Genomic DNA, 24,226 nt, shown 5'->3' with positions numbered 1-24,226 from the left:
CAAGAATACAGTTTCCTCAAAATACTTGCGAATCGCGGAGGGTATATGAAGAGACCAGACCATGCATAGTTAGCAGAACGTCATGGTCCACCTACAATCACAAGCAAACGCCATTAATGATAAACATGAAACGACGGGACGTTTGCATACTCACGGCAGTCATAACTGGCTTTTGGTCTATCGGGGAACACGTAGCCAAAATGGGTATCCCTCACCATACACTCACAGTTGTAAAGAATCAGAGAAAAAGCAAACGATTTTCCATTTCCTCTGTGAATGCTCTACTTTATGGAAGGAAAGAATGTCAACTCTGGACAAACCATTGTTCGAGACACTCGCACAACTGTCTAGCTTAGATGTCAACAACCTAATAAAGATTCTTAAACCGCACATACTGGATGCATTCATGCTGTAAATAACCGTTAAACAAGTTGGTAACGCCGCCGTAGCCGAATGGGTTGGTGCGTGATCACCATTCGGAATTCACTGAGAGGTCGTTGGTTCGAATCTCGGTGAAAGCAAAATTAATAAAAACATTTTTCTAATAGCGGTCGCCCTCGGCAGGCAATGGCAAACCTCCGAGTGTATTTCTGCCATGAAAAAGCTCCTCATAAAAATATCTGCCGTTCGGAGTCGGCTTGAAACTGTAGGTCCCTCCATTTGTGGAACAACATCAAGACGCACACCACAAATAGGAGGAGGAGCTCGGCCAAACACCTAACAGAAGTGTACGCGCCAATTATTTATTTTTTTTTTATTTAACGAGGATGTGGCAATAAAACGGTGCGGAAGCGCCAGTTGAATTCTGGATGAATCACCACCTCAACCAATCAACCACACCTGTGTAGCTGAATCGAGAATAGCGTCTTAAATTGTTTGATTTCACACACTTCAGGTTTAATTGAATGTAAAATAGCTCACTTCACTCTATTTTTACATATATTGAAAGGTGGGTTGAAGCAGTTTAACTGGTGTGCAGTGATGTGAGCTGGGCAGCACTAGTTTTCAGTAGAAAATTTAAAGCAAACTTCACCTGATTAGAATAATACAAATTATATTGTAGTACTCAATTCATATTTATTCTGCCTTTATTATTTCTTTGTATAAACTTTAAACAAATATTCGTGGGTGGTTTTCAGCCAAAGTTTGCCTTCCATTTTTTGGTATGCGCCTTAATGACCCGATTTACACGAGGAGACATCTGGAAGGGAGACACTGGAAATTCTCTTTTGAAGTTTCATTCGCGTTCACACGGGCAAAAATGTTTCCGCGACATTTTGACATTTAACACTTTAGCATCGTCTGGTTCGGATGTATTCTAGCACGCGCTTACATGTAAAGCAGAGAGCGTTCGACAACAGTTTCTTAAATATATGAATGAAAAATGCAAACTGGTTAAATAATAAATAATTTGTTGTTTTTTTTATTGAAATATATTTATAAATTCTTATACTTGAATAAAAAATATTAAATTAAAAATACTTCATATGTAAATAATTAACTTAAAATTAAACTAAGTATCTAGAAATGCAGGGAAAAATTAGAAATCAACATAAACATGTCCCATAACTATTTTAAATTATACCTACTTTACTAGCAAAAATAATCGTGCATTTCCCAATCAGTGTTCGGATGTTTGTCATCTTTGTTATCTTCCGTTTGCTTGAAAACCAACACATAACTCAGAACCTTCTCCCACAAAAGAAGAAAACGAATGAAGCAACTATCAAAAATTGGAAAGATTGGAAATACGAATAAGAAGAGCAAAGCGTGTCGCCGAGTACGGGAGACAAAATCCCTTCTCTCTTCCCCGACCGTCCTTCGCCACCGAACAAAATGTTTCCCTTCCAGATGTCTCCTCGTGTAAATCGGGTCAATGACGTTCTGCTAAATGGAGCTACCATCTCAGAATGGCAGATGGCACTTATAAAAAACCGTTCCTGTTATTTGCCAGAAAAACGGCTTTTGTTGCTTTACGAATGCCTGCGTTGGACATCGAACTCAACACCTATGGCCGGTATGCCAAGCAGACGTCCATAATTGTATTTAATGTACATAATTAACTATTAAAATTCAATAAGAAATAATTGTGGTAGTTTTCCATTCGAATGCAATTCATAGCAACAACAAAAGACAGGCTAGACAGAGTTCCGAATGAATCGGCAAAAACGCTAATTCGTAAATTATTTCCATTTATTGTTATTTATTTATTATATTAACATAAATATTTTTAATGAATCACTAACGACAGTAAATATTTACTTATTAATACGAGTAGTTATGTATTTAATTAGTATTACTATTAGCGAAGTAATTAGACGAAACTGCAACTCAATAATTAAAAATAAGGGGTTAACCATTAAGACCACTTATTTTCAATGTAAGCCATATTTTGTGGTATTTTGCGGTTGTTTTTATTGTAATACCGTAAAATATTCTCCACACGTTTTTGGGAAATGTTGCTGAACTGTTTGTTTCCCCGCGTTTCTTAAGTTTGTACAGTGTTGTTGCTGGTCAAGAGATTTAGAATAGATTTAGAGACGCAACGTCCTAATTTGTTTATTTATTTATTTATATTTAATGTCACAGTGCTAAGCCAATGGTATTGTAGGAAGGACCTGAGAGTACTGGTGGGTGTAATTACAGGGCACAACGCCTGTGGTCAGCATATGACTGCCGTGGGAATCATTGGCGACTCAATATACCTATCCTGTCTTGAGAATGAGGACACTACAGAGCATTTTCTCTATACCTGTCCGGCGTTTTCTAGAATCAGCCTTAGGCTGTTGAGTTGCAATGTACTAAGTAGGGATAAAGTTTCTCTTCCGGATCTCTTAAGATTCATCAATGAATCCAAAAGATTTGCAGACGAGTGACCTCAAACCATTTTTTCGTCTTACCATCTGTATTGTATCTAACCTATCTCTCTATTCTTTCTGTTGTAATCTATACGGGCTTAGTACAAAGGTCTTCCTGACTGAGTGCTTGGACTTGTCCAACCTCCCACAAATCGAATCTAATCCAATCAGTGGAGCCGACAAAGTTCCGAATGTTGCAGAGACGGTGGTGGGACATATCTAGCAGAGAATTTTACTTCAACGATTCGAGAGTAGCTTTCTGTTTCGTTATATTCGAGTTTTAGTCACTAATATACAGGGTGTTCGGTGGCAAAGCCAGGTTTTAAATTTAAAGTTTTTCCCGAACCGCTGAGTGTATGAGCGAGGAGCGTATCTCGTTAGCTCCGTTATTCGTGCCTATTATTTTGTTACGATGTCGAAGTGGACAAGGTAAAAAACGTGCGCTTGCAATCAAAGCATATTTCAAAGCAACTGCTCGTCGTAGATTTTGGTCACGTTACAAAATTTTATGCTTACGTGATGCCCCAAGTGAAGATTTTATACGTTTACGTACGCAAAGGTTACGGAAAACGAATTCGGTGGCAAACAGTTTGTAGTCATCATCATCATCATCAGGTAGCGATTACAGCTCAGGGTGAGCTTTAGCTTCATCCACAATCCTCTTCCAATCTGCACGGTTCATAGCAACATATCTCCAGCTCCTAACTCGTAGCTTTTTCAGGTCGGCTATGGCTTGGTCAAGCCAGGTTAACCTTGTACGTCCTCGGGCCCGGGCCATTAGACAATTCGTTGATAAAAAGGATTTTTGGGGCGAAGCCGTTGGGATTTAGTTTCGAAGAAATTTGCCATGTAAGCTTATAACATCCTACCAAAAAACAAAAAAATTATTTTTGCCATATGTCATCCGCGGACCGCTTTATTGATACCGTCTCGTTCATATTTGAGCAGAAGGTATATTTACAAGGACTTTGTTTTTTTTTTCAATTTGCTGTTAGCCTTAATGGGGCACCCATTTTAATATTATAAGTTATTTGGAAACTACCTATGGACTAATACAATATGCGTAGATACACCTTTACATGGAATTTGTTTTTTTTAATTTGCTGTCAGCTTTAATAGAACACCCGTTATAACGAGTTTTTTAAAAAACTTCTTATGGACTAATACAATATATGTAGATACCTATTTAAATGCAGCTTTTCTTCAATTTGCTGTTAGCCTTAATGGGACACCCATTATAATGATTTTTCCCTTAACTACCTATATATCAATACAAAATGTGTAGCTACATATTTAAAGGGAATTTGTTTTATTTTTAATATGCTGACAGCCTTAATGGGACACCCATTATAAAGATTTTTCCATTCTTTCACTAAACAACCTATAGACTAATCAATATGTGTAGCTAGCTACATATTTAAATGGAATTTGCTTAATTTTTAATTCGGTGACAGTCTTAATGGGACACCCATTATAATGATTTACTCATTAATTTGCTTATGCCTGCATAAAATATACATATATACCTCCATATCAACACACATTTTTAAAATTTTAAAATTACCGCCCTTAATAAGACACCCATTATTTCCCATTTCCTCACCAAATTACCTGTAGACAATAAAAAGCGTGTAAATATTTATACTTACAACAATTGTATTTATTTATTTCATTCATATTCCTTAATACTTTCTACATATATTCATATGCATATTTATTTACATTAAAAATTTACTATTGTTAAACTGAAATTATAACTAAGTGAATATTTGCACAATGCGCGCACAAACATTCCAATACTCTCTGGCTACGGCGTCGATAACAACAATGATCCATTATAAGTGTACATAGTAACTAGCTAACACTTACTGGCTATTACTGGCTAAGCGTTCATTCATATTCACACACACACACACACATATGCATATATACATATATATATCTGTATACATGTATGTGTGTATGTATAGGTGTAGGGATGCAAGTGTTTGTCTGTCCCAATTATTACTTATTTTATTTTCGTACATATCACATGGACTGACTTGCAGTGCGTCTCTCCCCCTTCTGCTATGCTCTAATAATGCAAATTTAATTGGGTTTCGCCAAGTATCCCATTTGTGGATATCACTTGCTCTTTTAGTGGCATATTTCCATTCTTCACTGATTCTTGAGTTATGCATTCATTCAATTTCTCCTCATCGTCACAAAAGATCAATTTGGCAGTGCTTTGAATTAGCTTCTGTTTGTCCGCACCGAGTCGGTGTATAATCAAGAGGGGCCCATTATCCGTTTCCGATTGACACAGATCATCTGGTAGTTTTGAAATGCCTTGCGCTGCAGTGAAATCGAGGCCTGTGATCTTGTGGCAATCCATAACTACAGGTAGACTAAAATTCACCCGTTCGCACGCCTTCAGCACTTTGGCACGCAAATGATTGATGGCGGGGAAATAGATGACGCCAGTGGGTGTGACACGTATGAATTGAAATTCATTTATCTGCAAAAAGATTTTGTGTGAAAATAAAAGTGCACAAATTTCACTTTTCCATCCTCATTTACACCATTTACCTCTTCCACATGTACTGAGATGCCGGGATGTGCCCATAGAAACAGCAAATGCAATACAGTCACTATAATGCTGACCAGCAATCCCACCTCGACGCCACAAAGTATACACACAGTGAAGCATAACACCCAAATGCAGAAATCGCGTTTGGCATCGCGCCATAAACGACGCGGCAGTTGGAAATCCAATAGAGTTACAATGGAACACATCAAAATGGCGGCAAGCGTGGATTCGGGTATGTAGTTGAAGTAGGGACTGAGAAAGCCCAGCGCCAGTAAAACAATGACTCCTATAGGGTGAGTGATTTTTGGAGTGATTAATTAAAATTCGTATGCGTTTAAATCTAAGTGAAAATATTACCTAGATACAAATTGGCCATTGGAGTTTTGAGACCACAAGCATTGCTGATGGCATAACGTGAAAAGGCGCCTGACACAGGCATGGATTGCACGCAGGAACCGGCGAGATTGCATAGACCGACGGTAATCAATTCCTTATTAGCGTCAACCATGCCTTTGGGAGCTACATGGGAAAAAGAGAAAAAGTGTTGGAAAATTACGGCAAACATCATTGGAAATTTATGTGAATACAGTAGAGTTAAAATTAATGAGAATAGCAATACAAAGAATCAGAACTTGCTCACTAAGGAAAGTTAACCTGTTTCCAACAAATAAATAAATAAATACTCGTATTTACAGTCTGTGTCAGAAGAAAAGAACCGGTTGTTTTCTTGTAACTTCAAGATATATTTATAGTCCCACTCAAGGGCTATGACGCCAGTGCTAACTCAGGTTAGTGTAGTTCGAAACTTTCCCCGTAAACGCAACCAAACAAAAATGAGTGCGAAGTATGCGAGACGCTTTGAGGCGGTATTTTTATGCACCCATTCGAAAGGGCCGAAATTATCTCACGCCGCGGCTACAAAAGTAGTTAAAAAATCATAAAAGTTTGCTGTGATGTGCAATTCGCGGTATAAGGTGTACAAAAACTTTTCTGAGCGCGGCTTGAATCGAGTGACGACAAAAAAGGATAAGGTAATCGTCCAACTTTTTAAGCGGGACGCTTCTTTGTGACTACGCCAAACACAATCAGTTCTTGCTGAAAAGGGTATCAACACCATCGAACGTCGACTGAAGGAGGCGAACATATGTATATTACCGTACCACATCATCAAAACCACTGCTCTCAGGAAAACACATTGAGAAACACCAAAACAAGAAAATGGCGTCACAATATTGGACTGGCCTTCCCAGTCCCCAGACGCCACTCGTACTTTTGTACATACTTTCATGTAAAAAAAATTTAAATATATATCTTTTATACTTCATGAATAATCGCAGTTCTTTTTTCTGACACACTGACTGTACATACATTTCGTGAGACTTTGCTACCCGATCAAGAAGATCAGCGTTGATAAAGGTAAAAATTAGTATTTTTAATAAAATTTAAATTCATGAACATTGTTTTTTTCTCCCTCTCTAGATCAGGTCTAATAGCCCAGTGACTTGTTAGAATATCAACGGTTTATATACCCACAGCTGGGAATTCTTGTAAAAAGTCACAGAGATGCACGAGGTTTTAAAAACATTAGTCGAAAATATAGTAACATGGATTCTTGAGCTTTGAGCTTGGAACTGACCCTGAACGGTAAATAGCTTTTATGAGGAGATTTTTCGTGGCAGAAATCCACTCGTAGGTTTCCCAATGATTCTACTATTTTTTCTATTATTTAATGTTCATGCACGGAGATTCGAACGTACGCACTCACGAATGGTAGCCACGCACCAACCCATTTGGCTACGGCGGTGGTGAAAAAGTATCAGAGTGGGTCGTTTGAAAGAAGAAATATTTATCTCACCAAATTAAATTAAAACCGAAATATACCTTGATGTGGATTCACTAAAATTCGGAGAAACCTCATCGAGGATTAAGATTTGCAAAACTAATTGTAGGGTGGCCTAAAGAAAAATGGTGACATACTCTTTCGTTTGACACATTAAAAATTTATTTATTTAACTCAAGCGGCATTCCCAGTTAGAATGCCTAGTAACACAGCATATGCTCCCAAATACTCAACAAAAATAATTAAATGCAATAGTGAAATGGTTATCACTTTCATACTTTGGCGTTGGAGCACTGCATTACATTCAATTGAAGTTGAAATTCTTCAGAATGCCACGCCGCCATACGCTGCAGATAATGCGCCGGTTAGATCAGGTTTTCAAAAAGACTCACTAAAACTTACAAAGTACATAGTGATTGGAGAAAATTCCTATAGATTACGGCACTGAAGTGATTCTGGATTTAAATCCAATTGAAAATTATTGCAGTACAGTAAAAAATTCGATAAGAAGAGAGGGTTTGTCGAAAAATAATGTGCTTTGTCCACTTAAAGAAACTCCTTAGCGCTTAATGTTTATTTCCCTTTCCATACCCCACTTAATATCGATACATTATAAAGTTATCTTGCATATGCTGTTATGTAGAGGAAGCTGTAATACCCCGATACTTAAAATATTACTTTTTAATTATCACATTTAAGTGCTCGCCGTACTTACTCAGTTTACCAATCGAGATATTCGTAAGTATTCCAATGATGGGTATAACAACAATGCCAACATTCAATTCCGCTAACATTTCGACAAATGTGTAAGTCTGTTTTGGTGTTTCTACTGAAAAATCTGGAATTGTAAAGTTGGGTAGACCGGCGAGTGCATTCTTGCTCAGCGTAAAAGGTGCGGAGTGTTTTTGACTAAGCCAAATGCAGGAAATAGTGCCGGTGACTATGACTATTAGCGTATTGCGCGAGAAGGATAAATAACGAAAGATGGTTCGCACTATTGGATTCATCTTTGGATTTTCAGCCAATTTTTCCAATTGCTATATAGAGAAGAAGGCATTTGCATATCACATAAGTGAATCAACGTTGCACGTAGAATAAAACTACTTACCGCAAGTCCGATCAGAAAGAAAACAGCAAACAAACCCATTCCAAGATCACCGAAATTAGTTTCGTGCAGCCGTGGCACCAGCGCAGCAACAGACCCAATAAAGCCAGACACGAGGTACTTTACGCCCAACATTACTTTTATCTGAGATTCGATGACAAGTATGGCGGTGGCGGAGGAGAAAGCCTTAATTATTGGCACCGAGAGGAACTCGAAAATAACACCTGCAAATGATAGAAAAAGAAGCAATCAATGACTTGAGAAGTAAATATTATACTATTATGGACAAAAGGATTATAGCGCATTAAACGGCTTGAGAGTGATAACTTAAGGTATCAAGGCTAGTATGGAGGTTTCCTGTTTATATGAAAATTCTGCACTTCCAAACCTGACCGTAGCAGGTAGAATTTCCACATTTCTCAGGGCACCCCTAAGAAATTGCATTCTTCACGGGTTTAAATTCATGTTTTCATATCTGTAACTCGAAAAACGTGGAGTACATCCATAAGTTACAAGCTTAAGGAAGAACTGGTGAGCTCCACGGGTAAGATGACCGTAAAATCTATAGCATGAAACCGCTTCTAACCTGAAGAGCAGACGCCTTTTGCAGCAGCTCGCTCTGAGAGAAACGCTGCGAACTTTGGGAGACCTTCAAATTGTATATGTCAAAGTAGCTTTCCTTCTCGTTACACCTGATCAATCCTCCCGCGTGGATTGGATACCTCGTTGTTGTTGTTGTAGTAGCCTAAGCATTCTCCATTCATATACTGGGAATGCTGCTGGAGTTACAGTTCTTGACCGTATATAAATCGGGGTCGTTCCGGTAACATAGAACCACCAGTCGTGGGAACGTAGAGACCTGGTCTTAAGGCGTGGTTGCTCAGGTCGTCAGGGTGTACCAAGTGGAAGTGCGAGTAGGAATTGATGTTATAGAATGCTGTTAGCTGCTTCCTCAGATTTCTGAAACCCTTTTTCACCTCCATTCAGGCTCTATATTCTATTCGAAACAAAAGAAATTGATGATGATGTAGGTAGACATAGATTTGCAAGTTCACTCTCCATTGCTAAATCTGTTAAAAGCCAATTAAGAACTACAAACATGGATTATGTTTATATTCGGTTCCACTCCTCCTACATCTTGATTGTTCATTCTGAGTCTTGACTAGTGGTCTCACCCCTTATTACTAAAGTTAAGTTCCATCTTTAGAAAGCAAGTTGCCCTCTCGCTAAAGAGCTCTCTAGGTACTAGTATAGGCTAGCTCTAGCTTCTTTCTTCAGCTCTGGGACATAGAAATGTTATTATTGTTCAAAGAGTTTCAGAGAGGCAATGGCTCACTTTACTCACTGAGCTAAATGAACTTCGTAAGCAGGGTAATGTCGTACGAATGGAAGCAAACGCTTCGGCCCTGAAAGTATTTAATACGGTACCATCTGGTGGTAGCAGAGGAAGAGGACGGCCTCCTCTGCGTTGGAAAGTTTAGGTGGAGAAGGACTTGGCTTCAATTAGAGTTTCCAAGAGCATGAGAAAGAAACCACGTACGTGCTTTGTTAAACGCGGCTAAAATCACGTGAGCGGTTCTCGCGCCAATCAAGAAGAAGATTTAAACAAAGAGTCCATCTATCTGGATGCTTTAATCTGCGGGACGGATGAAACGAAGTTGAGAGGATTTTCACTGATAGGCGATGAAGGCGGAGGAGTTCTTGGAAGCCACTTTTTATACAGAAAAGATTACTCTGCGAATGGTTTTGACACCGCCATATTTCTAAAAATCCGTTTTACCATTCTCTTGGTCTTATATTTTAAACAAATAATAGGCAGGTAAAGAAATACCTTGCCAAAAAAATGGACCACTAAGAGGTGCTCAAATCAAGATATTTTCAAAAATTAAGTTTTTGGTCAAACTCGGAATGCATGGTAATTTTCTTCTTCTTTCACAACATTACAACGGGGGTGCGCCAAACCATCCTTCTCGAAGTTCCGCCAAAGTGGTCAATTTTGAACTTTTGCTTCTTAGTTACGTATTCCCAAGTCTTTGAGATCGTTTTCCACTGCGTCTATCCATCGATCCTCGATCTGTCTTTGGCCTTTACGTCCGTTAGCTTTCCTGACATGGCTTTCTTCACGGCCCAATCAGCAGGCATACGGCAACATGACCTAGCCATCTTATGCGCTGCGCTTTAACCAAACGCACAACTGTCTACTTCTGAGTGAAATCGTTTAGCTCGGAGTCGGAGTTGGAGCCGGATGCTATACGTACCATCATCCATTCTTATTGGACCAAAAATCATTCTTAATTTCCAAGACACTTAGTCGATGTTGTTAAGCACTGGTATGACATACTGGAGCTAGTCACAGTTCATGATGATGACACAAGAAAAACTTCGTATTTGGACGATCCTGATGGCACAGGCAAATTTATCTTGAAAATTACAAGTCCAAGGGAAAATACTTCTAGCTGTGGCAGTAGAAGCCATTTATGTAATGTTTAAAATTCTCATTAGCATTAGAGAGTTAATGGAACATTTAGATTTATTCAACAAATTTTCTAAATTATTGATGGTTGTGTTGCATCACTTTTTTTTTGAGATTTAAGGTGGATATTACAAGCACTAGACGAGGAATCGTCATGCAGGAGAGCTCAAGTCGGTGACGATTCATCGTGTGATCGTCAATAGTGTGTGATAGTCAGCTTTAATGGAAGTGTATCCATTGGAACCTACCAGAAACAGATTTGTCGATATTTTTTATATCTGCTTAAACGGGTTAATCTCCAAAACTGCATACCTAGATGACAGAGGAATTTTCACGAGGTTTTCATGGGTAACTTTGCACGTTGCTTAGGACATAATATTGGATTTGTTTCATCAAAATCAGTTTATAGCGAAAAGGGATATCTTAATTTTACTTGATGCCCGAACTCTCCTGATGGCTGGCACCTGCCATCAAAAGAAATATTTTAAATATTGTAACTTCGGGTTCGATAAGAATAATCGATTTAATTAATGGCAATCGGTCTAATTACTATTTGTGTATGGTTTAGAACAGTTTATACAGGATAGAGGCATGAAATTTGAGTTTCTGATATTTCCGCCGCTTCATTCCATTTGTTCGAAAAAAGTGAACGATAGCTGCACTCTATCAATTTTTATTAGAAGCTGAACAAATTTTGTATGCAAAAAGCAGCTTTTAGCTAATCAACAACGAAAATTGTTGACCTTAGCAGTGCAGGCTGGATATGTCTAACATCACAAAATACTTATAAACGAGAAAGGGTGATCATTCGCAGTAAATTGCGGTGCAGGCGGCCGGTAGGTCTACTGCCTGCCTATATAGAAAGCTTGCTTGTTCTCAATATAAGACAAATTAATTAAAGCAAAACAAAAAGAGAAAAGTCTTGAAATCTTCCCTTCCTCAAAATGCTATTCCCATCAAAAATATAATCAAAACACGTTGTCGCTGTCGCTGTCGCTGTCGCTAACGACGCTTAGCGCCAAACTCTTGTGCGCCGCTGAACCACAAGCCATTTAAATCTAATTCGCAAAGCTTCTTTAAATCAAATTCGAGTACCTATTACTTGCTATGTTGAGCTGCACAAATTTTGTGCACGTCAACGGTGCTGCATTTATGTCAATTGTATGACGCGCGTCACACCGACCTTCAACTGCTTTGTGCGCCCACCGATTGAGCCGAGAGTGCGCCTGTTTGTACAGCCGGTTTTGAAGTTCTGCGTACATTCGCCCACCCTCAGGCGATTCAGCGATACATATAGACATACATACACATAAATTTATATACATACATATATCCATATATTAAATTTGCATTTACAAACAGATGCATTTGAAAATACTGGTATTGCGTATGTGGGTAAGAAATATTGGCAACACATTTCCATACAAAAAAGCGGTGTGTTTTGGTTTTTTGGATATGCATGCATTCTACATCTGTACATATGTACACATGTTTTGTTGTTCTGTTTGGCAGAACGCAAAAGCGAGACTTGATGTTTGTCAAATTCTGTAATAATTAGTAGATCTTTGGCATTGTTGATGGCAATGAACGGAATATTACAGGCGTCACTGCTTAACCTAGACCTAGGCTGAGGATTTATGAGTTAAGTAGAAATATTTCATTGATACAGGTGTTAAGAGGAATTTCAACGTTTGTTTTACGTTTGTTGCCCTTAGCAATGCGTAAAGGCTGTGCTCGAGAAGATCGCAAAAATAACAGTTGGGGCAGCTAAAACAACATGAAAGAAAAAATATTGTTTTAACCCAAAAATAGTACTAAATAAAGTACTAAATTAGTTTGTTATTATGGTAGAAAGTATAACGATTATATTCAGTTGCAATTAAAAAATGTATAATTACATTTTGATGACTCAATTGCGATTGCGAATTTTTCGATTATATTTTAGGGGGTTTTTGGCTGCACCATTTGGGACTGTTGGGATTTAAAAAGTAAATGTAATCAAAAAAAGTAGTGATTACATATAATTACTTGAAGGTAATCATTAGTTTAGAGTGCTCTTTTTTAAATTTTGATTATTTGATAACATAAAAAGTGAACATTTCAACAATTACTACTTCTAGTCGTAATTAAATTTTAATTATTTGATTACATTTGAATTGCGTTTTAATAAAAAGTGAAAATATCTACCACTACGTAATTTAATTGCAATCAAATAAGTAATGATCTCATTTGATTACTTGCAGATAGTTTCTATGCTTAAGCTACATTATCAGTGCTTTGTCAGTTAAGTTAAGTTAAGTGAACTTGTAAGTAATCAAAATTTATTGATTTCTTTCCTAAATATTTGTAATTAGGTAATGGGCAATAAAAGTAAGAAAAAATGTAATAAATAAACAAATGATTACCTTAAAAATAATATTTTAAGAACTTAACTTAACTTTTACATAAAAGAATTACTTATTTCCATAAGCTAACAAAATCATAAAAGTAATGGCGCAATTCACAATAAATAATTTTATAATAATGAAAACTTTGATACTCAAATAATAAACAAATTTTTAAATATCATGCGCAGTAATAAGAAAAGTAATGACTTATTGTAAATTACTCAAAACCGAATCAATCAATTTGCGCTTATTATAACTCTTGAATAGAATCACAAACTAGGAAGCGACCACCGTAGCCGAATGGCTTAGTGCGTGTTTCCCATTTGGGAGTGCGTAGGTTCGAATCTCCACGCATGGAAGAGAAAAATGAAAAGTTGTTTCTAATAGCGGTCGCCAGACAATGGTAAGCATCCGAAAGTATTTCTGCCATGAAAAAAGCTACTCATATAAACCCATTTGCCGTTCAGAGTCGGCCTAAAACTGTGGAGCAACATAAAGACGCATGCCACAAATTGGAGAAGGAGCTTGGCCAAGCACCTAATAGAAGCGTACGCGACAATCATTTATTTATTTTTTAATAAGTAGGTATTGATTTTTTTTTTATTTTAATGGTTTGCATTAGCAACGAATGTTTGAGTGGTCATAATGAAATAGCTACCATTTATTTCTGCTTATAAAGGGTGGTTAAGTTTCAAGGGCCGGTGTTGATTTGGAATAAAATATAATTTTTTTAAGAAGTTATTGTCATTTCTCTTGATTATGATAATATTGGTATGGCTGAATTTCGTATGAAACAAAATATTGGCTATCGGCGACACACCTCCATCCGATGGTCCAAATTTTCGATGAAGCTGAGACTCAATTCCGGTTCTATGCCGTTATTGTGCCGAATTATCTCATCCTTTAGCTCTTGAATTGTTGCTGGCTTATCGATGTACATCTTTTCTTTTAAAAAACCCCAAAGAAAGAAGTCCAGCGGTGTTGTTGACATTTAGGTGTGGTTCACATTCAACATCGGCCCTTGAAATTTAACCACCCTTTATAACAAATAATTACTGTATTTTTGGATTGCTCCCAAATCAGAGGAAGTTGTATTTTGCTTACTTTTAAATCAAAATTAAGAAATTAATAGTTTTAATTACTTTCGAAAAAAATGGGTTTTTAATTAATAATTACAAAAAAAAAATCAAAACTTTTAACTTTCTGTAATTGGACGAGCTACTCCTCCAAAATTCACAGAAATTTAAAATATGAAAAAAAATCTAAATTTCCAACTTTCCGTGTTTGGGCGAGCTTCTCCTCCAAAATTCTCAAAACAAGGAAAATGTCCAACTTTTCGTGCTTTGCCGAGAGCTTCTCCTTCAAAATTTATAAAAATCTACCAAATTAAAAAAATCAGTAAAATTTAACTATTTAAAAAAACTTCAAATTTTCCAGCTTTCAGTGCTGGGCCAAGCTCCTCCACCAAAATTCACAGAAATATGAAAAATTAAAAAAAAATCTAAATTTCCAACTTTCCGTGCTTTGCCGAGAGCTCCTCCTACAAAATTCACAAAAATTTACCAAATTAAAAAATCACAAAAATTAAACAAATTAAAAAATCACAAAATTGTAGCAAATAAAAAAAATCCAAACTATCCAACTTTCAGTGCTTGGTCAAGCTCCTCCTCCAAAATTCACAGAAATTTAAGAAATGAAAAAAAATCTAAATTTCCAACTTTCCGTGTTTGGCCGAGCTTCTCCTCCAAAATTTACAAAAAAATGAAAATTTCCAACTTTTCGTGCTTTGCCGAGAGCTCCTCCTCCAAAATTCAAAAAATGAAAAAAAATCTAAATTTCCAACTTTCCGTGTTTGGCCGAGCTTCTCTCCAAAATTTACAAAAAAATGAAAATTTCCAACTTTTCGTGCTTTGCCGAGCTTCTCTCCAAAATTTACAAAAAAATGAAAATTTCCAACTTTTCGTGCTTTGCCGAGAGCTCCTCCTCCAAAATTCACAAAAATTTACCAAATTAAAAAATCACAAAAATTAAACAAATTAAAAAATCACAAAATTGTAGCAAATAAAAAAAAATCCAAACTATCCAACTTTCAGTGCTTGGTCAAGCTCCTCCTCCAAAATTCACAGAAATTTAAGAAATGAAAAAAAATCTAAATTTCCAACTTTCCGTGTTTGGCCGAGCTTCTCCTCCAAAATTTACAAAAAAATGAAAATTTCCAACTTTTCGTGCTTTGCCGAGAGCTCCTCCTCCAAAATTCACAAAAATTTACCAAATTAAAAAATCACAAAAATTAAACAAATTAAAAAATCACAAAATTGTAGCAAATAAAAAAAATCCAAACTATCCAACTTTCAGTGCTTAGTCAAGCTCCTCCTCCAAAATTCACGGAAATTTAAAAAAATGAAAAAAAAAATCTAAATTTCCAACTTTCCGTGTTTGGCCGAGCTTCTCCTCCAAAATTCACAAAAATTTACCAAATTAAAAAATCACAAAAATTAAACGAATTAAAAAAAGGACTTCAAATTTTCCAACTCCCCGTACTTGGCCGAGCTTCTCCTCCAAAATTCACAAACATGTAACAAAATAAAAAAAAAATAAATGAAGGGACTCTCAGTTATATGCCACCTCCGAATGGCAGATTATTTTTTATGATAATTACTTTATACCAAAATATTTTGTTTGATGCTAAAAAAATATACTTTTAGGTAACCTATCAGCGAGTGATTGTATTAATAATGATTGATCTTCAATTACAAAATTTCCACATTGCAATTAAAGTGATAAAAAAATAAATAAAAACATATTTCGCATGTTTGTAATCGCAATAAAAAACTTATACCGACTTTTACTTTAATTAATGTTCCCCTACTCTTCAACTGTTTTAAGGAAAAGTAAAAAAGTAATGATTAAATTATGAATAATTCTCTCAGCCTATCTGGGAAAAACCTGGCCTTTAAAGTTCATCACAGCTAAATTTTTATTTACTAACTGGCACTTATTCTGGCAGCCTTACTTATATTTACACCAACTGAATCAAAAAAATAATGATTAATATTTTAAATACTTGTAATTGATTATGATTGTGTTCACTTAATATTTAGTTAGTCGCGATTAGCAGGAAATCAAAATTAGCACTCATAAAACATGGTCAAAATAGCATTTCAATTATGTTGTAATCAATTACCAATGTAATTAATTACTACCATTTAAAATCAACTCACTTATAGTATATCGGCGACAATTTTAACAGATAAATGCAGCCATAGTGGCTGATAATTTTAATAAAAAAGTAGTAATCATTACATATTTTACTATAAAAATAGTAATCATTACATAAAAGTTTCTAAATATATCTATTCGATTACCGCTAAGTAAAAAAATAAGTGTGCAAATTAATAAAAACTTAATCAAGCAAGTAATTTTTCATTTATAAATACCTCGCAAGCAATTACTTTTTCATTGTGATTACTTCATAGCCACACTCAACCTTTAATCATATGCAGCAATTTGACCAAACCGGTTCAAGTTTTTTTAATTAATTAATTATAATTATTTATTGAGTATCTCTTAAACAATTATTAGTATTTAGAATATAAAAAAATCTATGCTAAGCGTTGCGCATTTATTCCCTTAAAAGAAGCGATTTTTCACTGTGTAATCAGGTTGTTATCAGACTAATTATGGGCACAATTTTCACTGGTATTGCACTCTTGACAGTCTGGATTTTTATCAGCAACAACTAAGCTTCCACTCGAGAAGAAGCTCAACGCTAATTCAACGGCTTAAATTATAACTATTACCACATAATCAACTTACCCACGCGCAATATTCCCATTATCAATTCAACAACGCCCGTCAGTAAGGTGAGGAGTATGGCAAATTCAATTGGTTTGCCCACAGTGAACTGCAAGCTGACCAGGGCGACTAGACTGGTGGGACCGATGATTACTTTGTTAATCGAACCGAATATCAAATACACAAAAGAACCCAGAAAAGCCGAGCAGAGGCCATAGCGCGCGGGTAGTCCGGCAAGTAGGGCGCACGCAATGCTCTCCGGTATTATGGTCAGGCCAAGGGTTATGCCAGCAATTAAATCGCTCATGGCCCATTCGGTGTTGTAATCACAGATCCAATTGAGTATTTCCAGGCGACTTCTCAGCGCCTTTTTCACCTTTCCAACGGCTGTGTGTGGCGTTGAACTGCGTCGCAGCGCATCGCTTGTGAAAGGTTTCGCCGATTCCATAATAATTTTTGTGGCATCTTGCGGCAACATTTGCGCCTTTGCACCATTATCGCCCTTGTCGAAGGTCGTCATTTTTTTTTTCGAAGCAATTTAATAGTTTTTCTAATGCTAGTAATTTTTTATTAACAGTAATTTGATATATGTATATATGATTAGGAATTTTTTATTGATGGAAAATGTTTTCCAGCGGCTTTTTATTACGCACTAAATTTCAACTTTTGCACTTTTTAAGCATTTATCGCTCATGCATGCGTATGTATGTCTGTATGTATGCATATACTAATGTGAAATGATATCTTGCAATCAAAATTTTGGTTTTTTACTTTTGGACCAATCGCCTTTGGTTAATCCGCACAGTTCCGTTCTGATCACGCGTCGTTTTGCTTTTGAACTTTGAGGTGATGTGCGCGTACCGTCTAAATGTGCGTCGTCTGACCTGCTCCCGCCGCTCGATTTCACTTGGCTGCCGAGCCGATTGTTGCATCAAGTAAACGCTACTGCTCTTATACTCATTCGCCGCGTCTTATTACATTGTGATTTTTTATTGTCTGGTTTGCGAATTGTCGTATTTACTCTAAATATAATCGCTTGTTAATGGAAGCTTAAAACAGCGTAGCCCACCGTTGGCTGTTGCACCCGCTATCCCTATTCGTATGTACGTACGTTCTTGCAAGTGTGAATTTTATTATTTAATACAGAGAATAAAGTAGAATCGCGCGCCGCGCTATCGGCAGTCGGTGGCAATGCGATGGTTGTCGAGTAAACAATAACCCAAAACGCTGCATGTTCACAAATTTTATACTAACAGAGTGATAATTTGCGATCGCATGCTAACATAACGGTCGCTTAGTACACGTAATACATTGTCACTGCCTAGATAGCCGAATACCTAAATTAATGAACTTAATGAAAGCATTGATCATTATTTATCTTCTGATACAGGAGATAATATTTTTGAAACGCTGTCGCACACGATCCTTCTGCGTTCATTGAGGATCACTGTGCTTTGTCAAAAGTTTTGGGGAAAAAGTAGCAAAGGCCAAAGCAAATAATTGATACGCACGTTCAACTCGATAAGCATGACTGTCAATTTTTGTTGACCCCCAGAATGTATGGAGACGTATGCATACACATTTTATTTATTTATTTTTTTTTTGAGTACAGCACTTAAACGGAAGTTGGCCAGATAAGTGTTTTTGGTCAATGCCTGAATGGCATCCACCTAGCAGATAACTTCGGGATATGTTTATCAGGTGGATCGACTGTCGGCGACATGAGTGAATATAACAGGAATGAAGTTTAGCTAAACTGTTAAAAAGCAAACTCTGGAGTGGAAAAACGAAAGTCAAAATATACAAAACACTCATTCGACGAGTGGCATCATATGGATGTGAAACGTGGACACTAAAAGCAGATAAAATCACACAATTAGGCATATTGAAAAGAAGAATACTGAGAAAACTGGGTTCAGTGCGAGAAGAAAATGGTCTCCATTGCATCAGTTATCATAACGGGCTAGAGGAGTTCCTACAGGGGAAAACGTCGTACGGAAGTGTTTTTTTTTTGCACATCCATTATTATTGCAATTTATTAGTTTGAGTATCAATATTTCAATCAAAATAACAACGAACAACAAAAACGTAGAGTACTTTATTATTTAAGCCATCAAATCGCAGAAAAAAAACAAATCAGCCATTCTACTGCTATCACACAGGGTGGGCCATATAGCGTTTGCTTTTTGAACCATCTATTTTTTTGAGAATCGTAACACAAATGACATGTCAAATGAGTTCATAATTTACTTAAAGGTTTTACATTTACGAAATGGGACGCCAGACGCTTGAACAAAATTGGGAAATATTGAAAACCTATTTCCAAAGTGGTGAGTCTTCTTCTTCTTCCGCGGTTACAGTAAATGGCGAGCGTTACCGTGACATGCTCAACGAGTTTTCGTTTCCAAAAATTGAAGAGGACGACATTTGGTTTCAACCGGACGGTGCAACTTGTCACACTGCCATAGTTACACTCGAACTTTTGGCTACCGTTTTTGAAAATCGAATAATCAGCCGAAATTCCGATATCAATTGGCCGCCTCGGAGCTGTGATTTAAGCCCGTTGGACTATTTTTTGTGGGGAACCGTTAAGGACAAATGCTATGCGAACCATCCAGAGACGATTGATGCTTTAAAACACGAAATCGAAGTTGCCATTCATGAAAGTGGAGCCCAAACAATCGAAAATGTGCTTAAAAATTGAGTTGATCGAATGCCCTACTGTAAAGCCAGTCGTGGCAGTTATTTGAACGATATTATTTTTCATTCATAAATGACAATGTTCAATCTTCAAAATAATATAATAAAAAAAGTTTGAAAAAATATTGATTAGTTTTTTTTATAGCCGATTCAAAAAGCAAATTTTACATGGCCTATCATATATATATATATGTATATATAATTGGCGCGTACACCCTTTTTGGGTGTTTGGCCGAGCTCCTCCTCCTATTTGTGGTGTGCGTCTTGACGTTGTTCCACAAATGGAAATTTTACTGCTATTACATAATTTGAATTCGTCTCGGTTGACGCTAAGCTGGAATTTTCCAAATACTTTCCAGGGGCTCATTAACCTTTTTTTTCTTATCTGTTTTTCACTTACAATACCACTAAAGGGTAATCAATTTAGAGGTATCGGATTTTAAATTAAAATAAAACAACGAAAATTCAAATTAATTGGACAATCTTTATTATTTTTGTATAGAATCATTAATTATATTTATTTTTTAAAGACAATCCCTTTCAAATGTTGGCCGTAAGTGCGCCATAATTCAGCCATCCGTAAACACCAATTTGGTATGACTCGCTGGAGGACTTCTGTCGATATCTCTTGAATAACGTTAGTGCTTTTGTTTCCAATGCCTCAATCGAAGCTGGTTTATTCACAAAGCATTCAGAGTTTGCATACCCCCCACAAATGCATAAAAGTGTTGCATATTACATGATTTTGGTGGCCAATCCAGGGATAAGAGATAAATTGCTAACCGAGACGACGACTCAGTAAATCCACTGTTCCATTGTTTCACGGGCTGTATGGCAAGTAGCGCCGGTATCTTGTTGGAAGCAAATGCTATGGAGTTCACGGGCTTCAATTTCTGGCATGTTAAAGTTGTTTATCATGGCGTTATAGCGTTCGCCATTTACTCATGCATTGGCGCCAGCCTCGTCTTTGCAGAATTATGTGCCTCTGATTCCTCCAGTCCATAGGTCACACCAAACGGTTGTTTTCAATGGATTTAATGGCTGTTCTTGAATGGTTTCGGGTTGCTCTTTAGCCCAAATATGGCAGTTTACTTATTCATTAAGCAAAACAATAGGCCTCATTGCAGTACATCATAAGTTTATCTGGTTTATCTAGTGAAAAAATTATATATGCAGTTTGATAGTGGTCACGCGTGATCTGCCAAAAAAAACCGTATTAGAGAAAGTACCTCCAATCTGATCAGCCTTTATTTGGTTATATCAACTCAAGTAGGATATTTTGATGTAAATGATAAGCAAGATCGAAGGTTCCTTTGCATGTCGGTTGAAAAAGAATGCCGATATTGTTTTTCTATATTTACGTTGGAGTTTTTGTGAACACGCTTCTAATAAACTCACAATGATGTTAGCTAATCAGCACTTAAAAAAAACGAAAAAATAAAAATGCTCTTGAAGCTGTCAGGCGGTAATCTACCTCGGGGCATGTTAAGGGCATTTTTCTTAAATAGTTTTTTATTTTCAATTGAGAATGCCCTCTACATCTATCAAGGAATATAAAAAAACAAAAAGGTCACGAATATTCAATCATTGAGAAAACTATTTTAAGGCGTTGCGTAAAACTATTTCGGCTTGAAGCCTGAGTATGCTATATTCCTATTATAAAGGGTGGTTAAATTTTAAGGGCCGATGTTGAATGTGAACCACACCTAAACGTCAACGACACCGTTGGACTTCTTTCTTTGCGGTTATTTGAAAGAAAAGGTGAACGTCGATAATCCAGCAACAATTCAAGAGCTAAAGGATGAGATAATTCGGCACATTAACGGCATAGAACCTCAATTATGGCTCAGCGTCATTGAAAATTTGGACCATCGGATGGAGGTGTGCCGCCGAGGCCGCGGCGACCATTTGGCCGATATTTTGTTCCATACGTATTTGAGCCATACCAGTATTATCATAATAAAGAGAAATGACAATAATTTCTTAAAGAAATTGTATTTAATTCAAAATCAATACCGGCCCTTGAAACTTAACCACCGTTTATTATTCTAGTCAACTGATTTGTCCATGAAAGGTAGAGTCATCAAAAGGAAAAACTATGGGAGGCAAATCAATGGAAAGCTAAGTAAACTTTGAAAAAGCATTCGGCTAAAAAAATGTCTTCTGATTCGGATTTAATTAATTTATATGAATTTTTTTGTTTTCATTTTATTTTATATTCACCTTTTGAACGATCTTTCCTCAATAAAAATACGCACTTAGATTATGAATAGATTCGTCAAGTCATACTACCTTTGGTTCTGTGTTGCCTTAAAAATTAAAAGTAAATTTCATTTCAATATCATTTCGGGGCATGAGTAAAACCTGCCCTTTCCTACCAATTTATGGTGTTGAGTAATTGGAGCGACTTTGGCATAGTGGCTGTATTGTGAATAATAAAATCGTTAAAATTTGAGCTAATCCACATTAACTACATCAGCACACAGAAAACTTGCTAAAACATAAACAACAACAAACAAAGCTTAGAAAAAAAAACCAAACATGTTTCTCTTCTCGTTCGAATATCTATTAAACAACGTTAATTAACATGTAGAAAAATCAAAACAAATCGTAAGCTGACAAAAAAAATAAAAACAATGGAAAACAAAAAAAGGAATGTAAGTAGTTTACATATACAGTGAGTGCCACTGAAAACCGTACAGCACAGCATTTTCTCTATAGAAAGTTATTAAAATCAAAAATTATATGAATGTGCTCGGGTGAGAAAATATTCAATGAAAAACTTCATAGTGCCGAAACTGACAATGAATACCAGGTGAGGTTGGGTTGAAGAGGTTGTGCACTGTGGGATACACTCAGGCTCATAGCCCATAGTGATGGGGAACTTGTCCCTATCTCTCCTAAAACCAGTGTGTTCTTTTCAAAGATGCCTGATTTCCACAGTACTGAGATCTTTCAATTTATTAAAGGATTGTCTACCTAAAATGGTTAAATGGACAATGAACGCTAAGGTTGAAAAACTTTAAAGGATCGGCCAAAAGAAGTGTCATCATCAAATTATTTAATTTATTTTATTTTATTATTTTACTATACAATTTTTATTGTATTTAATAATTGTAAAAGAAAATAGCTCAAATATTTTATAATGTATAATTAAAAATGCAAAATTGTACACTGAGTCGTCACTTGATATGATGAAAACTGGGCAAAATAAAAAATTTAAAAATTTTTAAAAGGAGAAAAGTAAGTAATTGTAAAAATTTAGATATTCAGTTTTATTTATTTTATATTTAATTCGTTTCAAAAGATTTCAAAAACAAAAATTCTGAAATTTGTTAAACTATGAAAGATTACCAAATAAGGGTAAGGGAAAAATCTACATATTCTACGCTCACGTTATTTTACTCTCTTCTGAACAATGACTGATTGGACGAGTGTGTGAATACGTGTGAAATGAGTGGGAATAATTTAACTGTCGAGAACCCTATAAGCAAAGCAAATTGAATACTGAAGGTGGCGTCCTCCCGAAACAGTTACTTTGTTTTTAGCGATTTTCACAATTCTGACGTCAGGCTCCTTTCCAATACAAAACCAACGAACAATCCAAACAAAAGGGAGAGAAATTACATGTTTGTGAAAATTCAGTAAATGGCCTGTTAATATTGTGATTTGTGAACAAAAAAAATGATGAAAACGAAGTGCCACGCGATTAGTTGTGAAAGCATAAATGAATATAAAGTCTCCAAATGCAGTTTGTTTGCGTTTTTATGCGGATGACGCCGTGAGAAGTATGCGGATGTGTCTGTGCATAATTTCTTATGTTTAATCGTTTCAATAGCCTTCGTTTATTTTTTCTCTTCACAAACAAGTAATTCCTTTCCTTGTGTTTGCTTATGGGAGCCTGCCGACAAAACGAATTTGGGGGGCACACCCTTGTATTCTATCATCCTTGGCCAAACTTGGTAAATCTGTCAGCCTGGGGCTTTCAGCTATGGATAAAAACGAAATTAAGTGAGTAAACTTTGGCAATCTCGTCATCGGGCACTCGCCATCAGAATTCTATCCGCTCATTTCATACGTATTCAGACACTCGTTCTATCAATCGTTGTTCGTACGGCAACGAAGTCTAAGGCTGTGTTGATTTTTTCGTATATCACTAACACACTCCCAGTTTTTTCTTGAACAAACCGCTGTCATGACCCCGGTTACCTCAGCCAATCAGCTGATTCTTTAAAATTTTCAGATAATGATATTAGCTACACCTTCACTCAGCGGTAATACTGTTGTCAATAGAAGCTACGCCAAACTTGCGACTTGCTGAAAATTTGACCTTAAAGTTTTGAAATATTGATGAAATTTCATCGCCTTTTATAATTAAAAAAAAAAAAATGGAACTATTATTTAACTAGGTTTTGCTATATATTCATATAGTCTTTTCGAGAGGAAAGTACTTCGCAAGGTCTTTGGCCCTGCTCGCGTAGATTACAGTTACCGCATTC

General features: G+C 36.4%; 1 protein-coding gene across 1 annotated transcript; it reads right to left on the bottom strand.

Annotated features, from left to right (window-relative positions):
• Positions 1–4,496: 4,496 nt before the first annotated feature.
• On the bottom strand, positions 4,497–17,603 carry LOC129247626 (sodium-independent sulfate anion transporter). Its single transcript, XM_054886822.1, has 6 exons — positions 17,049–17,603; positions 8,376–8,596; positions 7,983–8,304; positions 5,785–5,946; positions 5,427–5,713; positions 4,497–5,355 (listed from the first exon to the last, which is right to left on the bottom strand). The coding sequence occupies exons 1-6, from the start codon at positions 17,545–17,547 to the stop codon at positions 4,933–4,935; spliced, it is 1,914 nt and encodes a 637-aa protein (XP_054742797.1). The 5' UTR covers positions 17,548–17,603; the 3' UTR covers positions 4,497–4,932.
• Positions 17,604–24,226: the final 6,623 nt, after the last annotated feature.

Source organism: Anastrepha obliqua, chromosome 5, assembly GCF_027943255.1.
Source record: "Anastrepha obliqua isolate idAnaObli1 chromosome 5, idAnaObli1_1.0, whole genome shotgun sequence".
Lineage (NCBI taxonomy): Eukaryota > Metazoa > Arthropoda > Insecta > Diptera > Tephritidae > Anastrepha > Anastrepha obliqua.
Note: the sequence above shows the minus strand (reverse complement) of the source record. Positions and strands in the feature narration are given on the sequence as shown.

Excerpts from the sequence above, each read along its gene's own strand:
- LOC129247626 (XM_054886822.1), bottom strand. The coding sequence starts at position 17,547 with ATGACGACCTTCGACAAGGGCGATAATGGTGCAAAGGCGCAAATGTTG. Across the intron at positions 8,597-17,048 it reads AATGGGAATATTGCGCGTGG|GTGTTATTTTCGAGTTCCTC; the intron begins GTAAGTTGATTA and ends TATCATTTGCAG. Across the intron at positions 5,356-5,426 it reads TCTCAGTACATGTGGAAGAG|ATAAATGAATTTCAATTCAT; the intron begins GTAAATGGTGTA and ends ATCTTTTTGCAG.